The 13,809-nt window shown below is 39.7% G+C and overlaps 3 protein-coding genes and 1 long non-coding RNA gene across 8 annotated transcripts in view; 3 read left to right on the plus strand and 1 right to left on the minus strand.

Moving 5' to 3' along the window:
- LOC146449373 (uncharacterized) overlaps positions 1–13,809 on the plus strand; it is a 63,532-nt gene that overhangs the window by 16,359 nt on the left and 33,364 nt on the right. Inside the window, exon 9 of one of the 4 annotated variants that reach the window (XR_014860589.1) lies at positions 12,917–13,797. The exons of the other annotated variants lie outside the window; for them this stretch is intronic. The gene's annotated coding sequence lies outside the window, so the exon portion shown is untranslated. Of the gene's footprint in view, positions 1–12,916; positions 13,798–13,809 lie in introns of those variants that run through there. 4 annotated transcript variants of the gene reach the window in all.
- Positions 1–13,809, minus strand: part of LOC146449375 (uncharacterized) — a 34,249-nt gene that overhangs the window by 2,583 nt on the left and 17,857 nt on the right. The gene's annotated exons all lie outside the window — the stretch shown is intronic.
- On the plus strand, positions 185–13,797 carry LOC146449376 (uncharacterized). The gene is made up of 8 exons (XM_085101282.1): positions 185–693; positions 6,176–6,383; positions 7,450–7,769; positions 8,106–8,246; positions 9,026–9,348; positions 9,854–11,032; positions 11,360–11,627; positions 12,380–13,797. Exons 1-8 carry the CDS (start codon positions 517–519, stop codon positions 12,770–12,772), a joined length of 3,009 nt encoding a protein of 1,002 aa, XP_084957408.1. The 5' UTR covers positions 185–516; the 3' UTR covers positions 12,773–13,797.
- LOC146449377 (uncharacterized) overlaps positions 12,770–13,809 on the plus strand; it is a 61,023-nt gene continuing 59,983 nt past the window's right edge. The window contains exon 1 of one of the 2 annotated variants that reach the window (XM_085101276.1): positions 12,770–12,816. The gene's annotated coding sequence lies outside the window, so the exon portion shown is untranslated. Of the gene's footprint in view, positions 12,817–13,641; positions 13,745–13,809 lie in introns of those variants that run through there. The other variant, XM_085101277.1, reaches the window with a different exon arrangement.

A 13,809-nucleotide genomic window follows, 5' to 3' on the forward strand; every position in this document is an offset into this window, starting at 1 on the left:
GATGACGTCAAAAATAACCTGTTATTATTGAATGTTTATGACGTTGGAGCAAGTGTTTCCGAGATTGGTTGTGCTTCGCACGGGAGAAGGAAAGGGACTCTAAAGCGAGCTATGTTAATTAGGGGGAGGGGAGACATCTTAAAATTCCATTGTAGCTTGAACGGAGCCTTCAATGGGGCCATTGATGCTGAACGCGCGAGTGCAGTCATTTGTGTTGGGAAGTGCGCTCCGACGAACAAACTATCTCTTATAATTACAGTTTTAGAATTATTTTCGTTTCAGTATCAGTCAACCCACAACAGCCCGATCTAAAATTACAATATAGAGGTGGCAAAATGACCCGTCTACCACCCTGCCATTACAATCCCAAATATTTCTTAGGACTGATCATTTGTCTTGCGTACTGCATTCCTGTGGGTTTACGCAACGATGGAACTTCAAAGATCGGGGCAGCGTAATATTCGTCCTTGAAAAGCCTTTCACTTCTTCAATAATTAAGCTACTATCCGATTCAAAATGGCGTCAGGTAAATCGAAAACCATTGACGAAATCGATGATATAGGAGACATGTGTCAAGCGATGGCGGCGCTTGGCATTTCGTGGAAAGGATTAAAAACGTTGCAGGAAATGAAAGATCAAGTAAAAAATGAACTGTGCCAGTCGGCAAAGAAGCCCAGTTGGACTGCAGGACAGGTATTATAACACTCAATACTAAACAGTTGTAAATAGGTATCGGTAGTAAGGTATGTACACGAATTTAGTAAACGAAGCGTGAACCTGATCTGTTCTTGTCACCGACAACGCGATTTCCCCTATTGCATACTTTATTGTCTTGGTCATACAAATTTTTCTACAGACGAGTCATAGTTGAATGTTACAGAGAAAAGCAATTACAATTCAGATCAGGACCCTTTTTGGAATCAACAGAATTACGATGTATGTCGACAACATAACTTTAAATTTGTCGGAGCCTTTCCCGGAATTGTTGCAACCAGCAAATGGAATTCAACTTAATACTCGGACAGACACGAACTGTGTTTACAATATTCTTTAAGTTTCGAATTTCCAGATAAAAAAAGAAATCAAAAGAGCCATGGAAAAGCACTGAATTGAGCTCTGTAGTAGGTGACGTGTTTCCATTGATGCGAATGATTAGCCCAGCAATGCACTGACATATTTTACATCATATTTTATATTTCATGGACGTTTTTTAATTGGGACGTCTTTTAGACCTTTGACCCCCACGTTCTACGTAGATGATATGTGGTGGAAGTTTCGAAAATGTTTCAGCGTCAATTGTTAGACTGTACGTTCCCCTCAGTATCATTGTCCCTGAAGAGTGGCTGAAATTAGTCCCACCGTATCGCTCTCGGTCAGTCTCGTGATGTCTACTGAGGTCACGTCTATTTATCAGTCTGTTGAGATCTTCAGAGCCAGAAAGTCATGCGACATGAATCGAATGTGTGCGTCCTTTAAGATTCAGTAATACAAACAACCGTTTACTCACAAAACTTCTAAAATGTAAGATTAAGCCATTGTAGATATTCAGGCTTACTGATAGTCGTAAATCTGTTCCTCTCGTCCAGTTCAATTAATTTCCTTAACTGGCTATTTTGCTTGTCATCTGCGGCTGTAAGAACATACAGCGGCTTCGCCTTACTGTTGTTCGAAGTAAGAAGACTTTTACGTATAGAACCAACAAAAGAAGGTAGTTTGACACATTCATGTACATACAGCTTAATAGTTGTTTCATCTTCTCAGATTCTCGGAAGTAGGTCAACTTTTCCCGGAATCAATGTAAATATTAAAACTTTTTCTCTCTTGTTTAAATACAAAAGGAAACTAACTGATGGTTATTTTATGACCTCAGTAAGAAGCCTATTAAGTTTCCAATTATGAAATGAATCTAAACATCCCATTTAGGTAAACAAGAGTTGATTAAAAAAAAAACATCTGTGGTGGAACTCTACAGTCTTAAAAAGTTAAGGATGTTACACTGCAAACAAAAAATCATTAATTTTCAGTCGAAGCTATTTCAGAACGTAACGAGATGTATTCTCACAACTCTAGATTTTGCTTATGCTACATAAGACGAAAACTGATTAATTACAAAGAATTTAAGTTGTTCTGCTTTTTAGATTCAGTATAGAAATCCGCACTTACCATCAATAAAGTATTATTGATATCATCAAGGAATGAGACACTTTCTCATTCGACTTTAAGTAGTATCACGAGAATTCGATGTCATTTCAAAACCCAAAAATGTGTGTCTGTCAACAGAAACAAATATATAATTATATAGTTTTATTAATAATTATCCCCCCAAGTACAATAAAACTGTCAATTAGTGCCTCTGGCCAGAGACAGAATAGGTCGGAATGGATTTAAACTTGAAAAATGGGAGCCTAACGTTTTTCAAGTATTCGCATTTTGTTTCCAAAAGGCGCTAGAACAGATAACGAGTTGTTCCTTTCAATAATTGAGTTGATTCCTTTCTTCTCGTTGTTCTAGAATTATTTTATAGAGAAGTGAAGATCTTATTTCACCATTTTTGACAGAAGCGCTCAAAGAACCCATGACACTTCCCCTTTCAAGTGCCCATATCGGAATTTTTTTTTATTTTCTCATCTGAATCTAAACATTACCCTATATATATAAGATATTTATAAGACGTTCAAATTTGCCGCCATTTTGGCCCACCATTCGCATTAGTCTCCTCTCGGTTTAGCAAGAGCTGTGACGTAGATTCAGGAACACGTGACTTTAGCCTTTCTCTGGATCTCAGTGAAAATAAGTCGCGGTATTTCTGCACGTTTCTCGAAAATGCCGGAAAGATGTGTTGCAGCGAGATATGGAAACATCAAAGACGAAGCGAATGGAATAAGCATGCACAGGATTCCTTTCTTTGGCACCACATGCCCGCAAAGACTGAGGAGGCTAAAGAAATGGATCGACTTTATGGTGGAGCGGAGGAAGATGTGGACGCGCGCCTGGAAAGACCTCGTCCTTGTGTTCGATGCACTTCAATGACGAGGATTACACAAGGCTGATGAATTCAGGTTTAAACTTAAAACGTGAACTGAAGTAGGATGACAACGGCGTTTGTGTTTATCCTTCAAAACATGCTAAGCGAAAGGAAGACGAAGACCAAGAGCCACCTTCGAAGAGGAGCAGGGAAAAGCGAATGGTAAGCTATCGATACTGAATATTCACACCCGCTTGTGACATTCTAAGCGTTGTAACCTTCTGATGTTTATAGTTTGACCTCAATGTTAACTCAGTCGCAAGTTTTATAAAATATGGCGTAATTGTTTTGGTATATATTCTGATAGATCGTGAGATCGGCGAAGTTCCGTTCAGACCAAGCTCTCAATAAATACTAGTACAAATGCTACCACTGATGTAAACAGATCGATGCGAGAACAGTCGCACTCGGCGAACACAGAAAACATTGTAAACCACGATGTAGATAAGGTAGATAAACTGCAGCAAGAATTCAACGAGCTCAAACAAATATTGTACACACATGTGTTGCAGAATTCTGCAAACAATAAAAATGTTGAAAAGTATAACAGTGTTATGTCTGAAAACCTAACCACCACAACGGGGGTTCAAAATAGAAACAAAAGTGATAAGTCAAAGCAAGACAAAACCAATAGAATGGAAACGTTTTATTGATGACATTTTGTCACTGTGGGACAGTGACAAAAAGGAAATTAACCTGTTCATTGAACAAGCTAACAACTTCCATCGTACAATTAGATTTACGGCCGAAATTTCAGAGAACGAGACAAGCTATTATTATCACAGTTCAACACGTGTCCTTCCTGTTGTTCCGCGAGAACAATGTCGCTAGTCAGCGCTTCCCAATTACCTTCGAGTTCCTTGCAGGAGTAGCACTCGCTGATATTTGCTAGCAGATCACGGCTACAGTTACCACAAGTAGATCTACATGGAAAATAATTCGTTCGAATGTATGTGAGTACTTGGCCATAGTTTTGACAGATGATAATGAGGAGCGCGTATGCAAAATGCAAGGTGAGAACTTTACCATCCACTAACACGCACTCTATTCTCCAAGCGTTTCGTTAAACTTCCTCGAGTCGTCGCTTCTCCTCTTGTTCCTAGCTATATCTTTTTAGCCATTCTTCGTCTACTATCGGTTCGTCCACGTACGGTTCGAGTGTATCATCATCTTCACACCTATTATTTGTTTCGTGGAGGCTATCTATCGCCTCGACTTCGAAGCTTTCAAATTCGTCCTAGCGGTTTGCTCACTTTCCGTGTCAGATAAGTTGTCTGCCAAGGAGCGTACTTGTTTGGAGCGAATTTTTCCCTTCCTACCGGTGAATCTCACGATTTTCTTTCTGCCGTGAATGTACTTTACTGAAAGTCAAGTGAGTGCATTGACTCGAGAGTTCCTGAATGTACGTCACAGACTATGTCACGTGGCCCTATTGTGAGCCCGTCGGCATTCTCATCAGCGGGGCAGGTGGACCGCAATAAAATAGGATTTTAAAGATTTGTAAAATTCATAAAAAATTCGCGTTTCATGTAGCCTCCCACGCAGTCGTTTTTAGGGGACTCGTATTACCTCCTCCCTACAAACGCCTGCTTACCCAAGCGCCACATTCCTTTCCGTCGCTAAGCCAATCACAGTGAACCTTCTAAAATCTGGAAGGTTGACCTTGACCTCAGAACGCCTCTCGCGGGAACAGTGAAAAACATCACAACAGAGACAGAACTTGACCGAACTTACGTGAGTTTTTAGCACCGTGTGCCCTACGTTCAAAATTTCTCGTGTAAATGCCTATCAACTGACTGCAATAAAAAAATTCGTGACGAGAAATAGCGATATTTTCGTCAATTTGCCGACTGGTTACGCAAAGTCGCTTTAATATTTATCAAGCTTTGCCTTTAATCTTGTCGACCTTGTCGGTGTGGAGAAAACCGAAATATTACCCGATATGTCGGTAAACTTAAAAGATTTTGCAGTTGAAACTCGCTTTGTTGTTGCAATTTGTTCGGGGGCATGTGCGACATTTTCCACAAGGACCACAAGTTGATCGGCTCTTTGCCGTTTAACTTTCCGTTTAAGGGTCTTTAATGGACTGATAAATACTGCAGATCTCCCCTTGATACCTTCTACATTCTTCTTTGCTTTCTCGAATCGAGTTAGTCTGTCGTAGCACTTCGTACAAACAAATTAATCTTCTCCAGAGTTTCCGCACCCGTAAGAGGCGATATCTTCACCGATTGTCAACTCGATCAGGCGGGGAAAATCGATTACACTTTCCCGAAGATGTTGACTCTCCCAGCAGTGTCAAAACGTCGCACAAGAAGCGCTTGTATTCACATTCGATATTTATTTTGGTGTTTCAGCCATGACCAGCCATTCCAGAAGTGAACTGAAAATATATATATTCCAACTTAACTCCCGCATCTCTCAAGACTGTAACAGAGACTGTAAACACTGTACAAAGCTCGCGGGAAACGGAAGCGACCATTGTCATTAATCACTGCCTCGATGGTGATTGGCTAGGGTGCTTGGGGAGTAAAACAATGGGAAAGGAATGTGGCGCTTGGGTAAGCAGGCGTTTGTGGGGAGGAGGTAATACGAGTCCCTTAAAAACGACTGCGTGGGAGGCTACGTTTCATGCAAATCGAAAAATTTTTTCGCGGACGTTCTACGCGTGATGTAAAGATTCAGATGAGAAAATAAAAAAAATTCCGTTATGGGCACTTTAAGATTGAATCTCTCTTTACTGTTTGACACAACGCTTTGCCAGAGGTGGTTGAATAGACCAGGACAAGTTGCTTTTTGTATTTTTTGATAGGGGAAACATTTGCAGGGGAACTCCAACACTGGTTTGAAAATACGAACGCGGAAACAGCGGTTATGATCCGCCTTACCGTTGCCACTGTCCGGGTACACCTGCGGTGGGGATTGGCTTTTAGACTCTATAGCCAGAACTGACTCTATTCCTAATTTGTAGAACTGAGTGACACAGCTTGAGGGTGAATCATCATTGTCTCTCGATCGAGACAGACGGTCACCCACTGCTACTGCAACCACTACTACTTCTAAAAACATTATTACAGTAATACTACTCTTGGAGTACTTCCACTTCAGTCTGAGCTAGGTTATGTGCACTGATCGGTTTTCTTTCTTCAGGCCTTTTCCATTTTGTCAGAAGCCAAAGATGACGATGCAAGGAAAAGCGACAGTTTATTGAAACTTTTTATCGATGCCCAAGAGATCATGAATAAAATGGATGACAAAATCCTTAATTTGCTAGAGCAAAACGTCGGCAAAGTTAAAGAAAAGATGAAGAACCACAAATTGGAACTGAATCGCAGGGGATACTTCCTTCTGGTGGCAGGTGAATGGTAATAAATTAAGTAATGAAGACGGTTGTCAGCCACTGTTAAATTTTTTACGAGAAAATGTAAAAAAAATCATCAAATGTTTCTATTTATGAAGACCTTTAGATTATTGGGGAGCTTCGGGGCAAAACTTTTTAAAGTTGGCCAATGTATAAAACTGAGAATCGCCCCTGGTAAGCAAACAAATACCATTAAAGTGTGAATGAGTATTCTTCACTATTAGTGACACATGCATACTCGGAAAAAAAAATCCTACTCCTATCTGGAGTCGAACCTAAGACCTTCCGATTACTAGTTTGGATGCTCTACCACTGAGCTACATTAAATTCGTGGGAGCCAGCGGCCGTTAAACCAGGTTCATGGGACATACATCCTGAATACTGCTAGGATTTATTCCATCGCGTATATACCACTCATCGACATTACAATCCTAGCAGTATGCAGGATGTATGTCCCATGAACCTAGTTTAATGGCCTTGGCTCCCACGAGTTTCCTGTAGCTAAGTGCTAGAACATCCAAACTAGTTATCAGAAGGTCTAGGTTCAACTCCTGATAGGATCACTCGGATTTTTTTTTCAGAGTATGCCTGTGTCACTTACTGAAAAATAAATCATTCTCATTTATATACCAGGTTTAAAATATTCCATCACATTTATTCCATCACCATCAAAGTGTGTTTTAGAACCAGACGAACATTTAAAAGAAACACAAATACTTTTTGGAAGCGGGTGAATTTTTGCTGCATTTTAAAACAAAATAGGTATTTCCAGTATTTCTTTCACTTTGGGATAGCCCACTTTGCTTCTGATCCTCTCAATTCCACCACTTTTGATAAAGGTTTTGTGCCTTAATGTACCTTTGGGCTCGGATACAATGAGTACCAAATAGATTGAAATTTGAAAACGTTGGGCCAAACCTTAAAACCTTGTGCCTTGAAAAATATATTATTTAGGGATTGCATGACGACTGAACCAAGTCTTGACATTCTATCGTGCACAAGTCACAAGTACTCTCACACGCTGAGATTCTAACGATGGTCATTTTTATACCCGGCTTTGAAGGTGAGACAAGCTCCGGAAAAAGCAGTTTGGTGAATCTTATTCTGGGAGAGGAGCTTCTTCCATATTCTGTCCTCAGCACAACTTCCACTATATGCGAACTCAAGTTCGGAGAGGAACGCAAAATTGTGGCTCACTTTAAAGACAAGGATCCTAAAACGGGACTTGAAACAAAGGTCATCCCTTTGCGAGAGCTTCCGACAGAGTCCACTGAGCAGAACTACCTTCAAAAGATCTCGCCTTTTGTCCACGTGAAGAGTGAACGCGAGAAGGGCTCAATTTACAAGAAGATTGAACTCTTTTGGCCTCATAGTCTTTTGGAGGTAGTTATTACCTATCAATAATTAAAATTGTTTAATTTCATTTTCTGTACGTCTTCAACATGTAGAACACGTTCTTATCTACACTAAGAACAGTACAGTAGAAGTGGGTAGTAAGGTAGGAAGTTCGCAACGACTCGAAAGAAATGCATATGACATTGAAGTAACAAAAGTTAGCAAAACGAAAAACAACTCTCGCCATTAAGCCCTTGGATACGCCGTGATATGACCGCTTTGAGTTTCAGTCCCGCATAACAATTGTTTGGCTGAGAGGTTGTTTATGTATAATTTAAGCTTCTTAAAATATAACTAAATCAACGTTTTGGTTCTGCATTTTAGAAAGGCGTAGTTATTATTGACAGTCCTGGAGTTGGCGAGTCTGATATCATGGACCAGATTGTTACACAGTATTTGCCTCAAGCCTTTGCGTTCATCTACGTCATCAACAGTGCCAACGCTGGGGGAGTTCAGAAAGACAGAGTAAGTAATATCGCTACAGAAATCAATCTGGAAACTCTACTATTTTTTCCTAACATCTACGGGATCATTGGTACCCCTTTCCAATCCTTATCTATAACATGACTGAAAGGTCATAATCTATGCCTTATTTCAGACCATAGTGGCTAAAACACATCAATAATGGTCCCGCGCAGCCACACTTATTTAGCTAAGATGAGGACGTTTTATCCCTCAAAAAAGACGTGTATGACATCCCCTGCTCAATATATGGCTACATAGCAAAATTAAATCATGACCTAAATAAAAGTTTGAAAACATTGTTTTTAAGGGGCATTGTGACCGGGATTTTGTTGAAATTTTTTTCAAATGACATAACATGAGATTTTAGGCCAAGAAACAGTGCTCAAATACGAGATTACTCTTAGAGCATCGAGAGGAAAATAACAATTGATCCTGATTTCTACAGCGAAAAAAAAATCATATTCTTTTTATAGGGATTTTGGTGGAAATAAGAATAACATCCCGATCACCTGTAGCCAAACTGAGATGACTTCTATTCTTCTATCTCGAAAATTGACGTCATAAGTTCAAAGCAGAGACACAAAAGTACAAGGAATTATTTCTTCAGTGAGCTTAGCTGGTCAGAACGCTGTCCAGTGCAAATAAATATACTATGAATGATACTCAGTATTATGGTAAAGAATGAACGTTTGGGTGATTTTTGGTTCTGTTATCATAATGGAGTACTGACCAGGGTGATAGTTATAGTACAGCTAACAATCATCACTTTACACTCACAGCTTGAAAAACTGCTGGAAGAAGTTAGGAGATTGTCGCTTGAGGGACAGGGGGAATTACCATCCAAGTGTGCTCTGTTCGTGTGTAACAAGTGGGACCAAGTACCAGAGAAGGAGGTTAAAGAAGTAAAGGATCATGTGATCAGAAATCTTCAACGGTGCTGGCCTGGCCTTGACCCGGAGTCACAGATCATCTATATGTCGACCATGAAAGCTACTAAAGGACAGAACTTGGGGATTATCACCGAAGAATTTGACTCTCTTATGAACGGTATGAGAACTATGGTCTTGAAGAGCATCGAAGCCCGACTGGAAATTCATTGGAGGTAAGTAGATAGAACATATTTCATTCGGGAAAAATTAATAGATGAACAATAGGATCGATGAGTACCTAATAATAGTTATCGATTACTTATTGAATATCGGTAATACTCAATGACTAAACAGCTGATTACTAATTTAATGTCTATCGATCATTCATAGTTGTATTAGTTTCATATTAGTTTCCCTCACACAACTGAGATTGTCTCAATACAAAATTAAGAGTGATTCTGTCACAGATATGACATATGCTCTTGAAACGTTCTCTGATTGTTGACTATCAAGTAATATGTTAAAAAATGCAATAGAAAGAATCAATCACCCCCTTATCATTTGCTTGCAATAAGGGTTCAAATAGGAGCCAATCACTTAAAGTTCCTAGCCCTGTAACACGATTTCTAGTCAATTTTGTTGACCCATTTTATGCCTTGAGACATTCAGGTAGATTATAACGACAACTGATCATAAGAAAGTGTAAATTTAAATCTAAGACAATATTTTATGTTATAGATGGCTAGATTCCCTTCTTTCGCGGATAGTCTTTCAAGCAAAAGCGTTTGTCAAAAACGCTTCCAGAGATCGGGAAAAGGTCCTTCTTAAAATGGGGGAGATTCGTGATCGCTTGATGGTCATTGAAACGCAGCAAAGCAAGGTGATAGAAGAACTTAATGATTATTTAGAGGATCGCGTCGATGACGCTATGCGGATGCTAGCTAACTACCTCTCGTCTGGAGAAGTAAAATTCCGCTTCACGTTTTGGACCTTGGATGAAGTTCCAAAGGTAGAACGTTCCTGGGAAGTGACATCAAATGAAGTCAAAAAAGTACTATACAGGCGGCTGCAAGAAATCATTGAGCAATGGGAAGAACACAACCAAGTCTTCAAAAGTGCTAGGGAATCCCTTGTGAATCACTTTCTGCAGAGGTATCAATATGTCGAGGAGCAGCTACAGCATCTCCAAACTGCTGTCACATCTGACCAAGTTCACGTTCCACAAAACGTTCCTTTGAATGAGGAATTAACTGTGGGTGCAAAGGTCATCCTTGACGTCACAAGTCCCATTTGCAGAAGTCCCATCTTGTTACCACTTGGACTCGGACTAGGGGTCTTCGTTTCGGTGATTGAAACTGCTGTTGTCGGTGTCATGGCTATCAAAGAGAAGATGGAAGACAGAAAGAATATCAGGAAATACGAAGCTGACAAATGCGCTTACATGGCCAAATTATCCGCAGAATGTCTCGATAAAGCAAAGAATGAAGATTTCCTTAAGACGCTCGTAAGGGAACAGGTAGAAGATGCTAAGCTGTGTCTAAAGCAGATTGAAGCCCGCATCCCAGAACTAATCCAGGCTGACAAGATGTTGTGTGAGCAACTCATTGATGAAACGCGTTCGCAAGGGGAAATAGAAGAAACGTATCAGCCGATAATGAATGAGGGTTCTAAACTTCGAGGGCAGTTGGCTGTATTTGGATTCACAGAAGTTTGTGCCAATGAAATCAGCAGCAATGAATTGGAATGGAAAGAGGACGCCTCTCACCGCCTTGGCTGCGGTGCTTTTGCTTCTGTGTACAAAGGAACGATGAGAAAGCGTGTAGCCGACCAACCAGTGCCAGTGGCACTGAAGGTGTGCAAGAAAGCACTCGATGAAACAAACGCCAGTGAGACAATGACGGGGGTACAGCTTCTGAGGTAGGCAATTTTCTCTATAGCTGTACCATGCGAAAAGAGATCAAAAGTAAATTTTTTGGAAGGTATTCGAGTTTTTCGTAAACTAATGTCTTCAATAGTTATAACTTTAAGACAGTTCATGCCCAAATCTATCTGTTAAAGTCAGAAATTGGCTGAACGAAAATTACATGAGAAAAAAAAGATGCAATGGAATGAATTATGACTGCAGTGCAAACTTTTTACATGGGGTATGGGGTGATCCCAGCGTGAAATATAACTGGTTAAACCATTGCCAAATGTACAGTCTCGCACAGTCCTCATTGCTTTTTTTAAACTTATCTCCGTCAGAAAATTAGAGCACCCTAACATCGTTGAGTTCTATGGCACATCACTGCTGAAGAATATGGGAAAAATTAGAGTGATCTTCGTCATGGAAAAGTGTGAAGAGAATTTAAAGAGCCGCATTTTTAACAACCCCGGATGTATCCCTGGGAAGTCAGGAAATCCTTCAGTTGTCAACAAAGTGTGCCGCTGGGCGAAACAGATCACTGCTGCTCTGGCTTACATACATAAACAAGGAGTTGTCCGCAGAGATCTCAAGCTAGAGAACATCTTGGTATGATACATTTAGAGTAACATGTCTTCGCGTAATAACATAGTAGTTATTTTTCTTCATTGGTATCAAGACAGCGTGGCTGTGTCACTGATTGCATAAGTACTACATCTGTTTTCATTCCTATTTTTTGGTAGGCTTTAAATGTACCATCAAGTTTAATCCATTTCTTACATACCACACATCGACAGTCAAACCTTAGCAGACTGCCAGGTGTTTAATGGCCTCGTTCCCATAAGTCTCCCATAGGCAGTGGTAGAGCACACGAGCTAGTCATCGGATGGTCATAGGTTCGACTTATGTTGAGAGAATTCGGATTTCTTTTTTCCGAGTATGCCAGAACGAATACTACACCATTCTCAGATCAAGGGCACATATACATGTAGTTGTCATCCCTCCCAAAAATAAAGACATGTCTTGATTGGATGACTTGGGTCGAGACGGTTACCGACAACACTATACACTTACACCTTAACTAAATATATATATTTTTTGAAAGACAACATTTTTGAATTGAAGTTACTTTACCCTTTCATAGATAAAGCAACATAAGCCATTCCCCTTATCGATGGGGGCTGATTCTTTAATACAACTTTTGAAGCATTACATGGAAATTAATTATTATTTTTTTTTTTTTTTGGAGAAACGGGTTTTGACGATTGATGCATTCCTGCCTATAAAGTTTCACAAAGATTACTGACCTTCAATTTTCGAATGAAAATAATGAACGCTGTCTTCTTTCATATTTACCTAAGGTAACAGAAGATGACTATGTGAAGGTCACTGACGTAGGCGTATCCAAACCAGCAGCCGACAATATAGGCACGATTGCTGGAACCCCTGTTTACATCGCACCCGAAGTCTTTCATTCCGAGGTGTATGACTGCAAAGCTGACATCTACAGCCTGGGGATAATCTTGTGGGAGATGTGGTATGGACAGCAGGCTTTCGCTAATATTACGGCTGAATCGTTGGTCGATTTCTTTGCCATTGTGGATGAGGGCAATCGTCCGGAGCCTGTGACGAATTCCAAGCAGCCTCCAGGTCGCTGGGATCAGTTGATGAAGCAGTGTTGGGCTCAAACCCCAGAGGAGCGCCCCACAGCCGAAAAATGCTACCAAGAAATAACCCAACTGTCCGTGGAATAATCGGCCATTGAACTAATTTTCACAGCTGCTGAATGAATGACGGAGTTGGTTATAGGTATCAGTATTCCTTTCGTATTTATTCTATGGTATCGAGAGTCTTTAAGATTATTTTAGGTGATATATAGTGGTTTGTTTTAAAACAAGACAATGGAAGAGAATAATAATCTTCCAGAAACGAACTTGTTATTCAGTTATCCCGAAACCAAATGCCACCCTTCTGGCGGCAGTACTCATATATACTCCACAGTAATGTCAATATTCAAATTCTCCTTACTATTTTCTTCTCTTCACATTTTTGTGTTGCCAGTTGGGAGAAATTGTTCAAACATTTAGAAATCCTATGTGGTCAATTTCTCTGTTCTCAGGATCACTATATTTGATCAATTATACAGTATAGTATAGTATAGTATAGTATGGTATAGTATATTATAGTATAGTATAGTATAATATAGTATAGAAGAGTAGAGTATAGTATAGTATAGTATAGTATAGTATAGTATAGTATAGTATAGTATAGTATAGTACCCAACATTTATAAATCGTACTCAAACAGTGCAATGTGTGATGAAATCTTGACAGATGAATGTTGCCTTTGTTACATTATAATGCGATCTGTGGTACGCAGTAGCCCTGATGTAGTCAGCTACGCCCACTCGTATCCCTCATTCCTTGCCATGGATCGGTATTGCTTAAAATGGAATCGTATTTCAGTCTGAACTTTGTTTGCATAAAATGTCTCCGCCAACTTAATTTTGCGCCGGATACATGAGGTAAAAATCTAATCTGTTTGAAATAAATAGTATTAGTATTGCAATTTAATGTTACAGTTTGTATTTTGAAAAGTTTAGTGGGTAAAGTGCGCTACAAGCCTGATTTAAAAACGTTTATAATTATTTGGAATTATTACCTGAGTTGAACAATGGGTGTTCTATTGTTATTCCAATGTATTACTTATGATATACTTAGACGCAGGTTTGCGAATATAGAAACGAGCGTTTTTAACAATAAAACTGGGTACCTATTCATCTGCGTGTCCA

This window comes from Pavona decussata, unplaced genomic scaffold (assembly GCF_977016875.1).
Source record: "Pavona decussata unplaced genomic scaffold, jaPavDecu1.1 SCAFFOLD_602, whole genome shotgun sequence".
Taxonomy (NCBI): domain Eukaryota; kingdom Metazoa; phylum Cnidaria; class Anthozoa; order Scleractinia; family Agariciidae; genus Pavona; species Pavona decussata.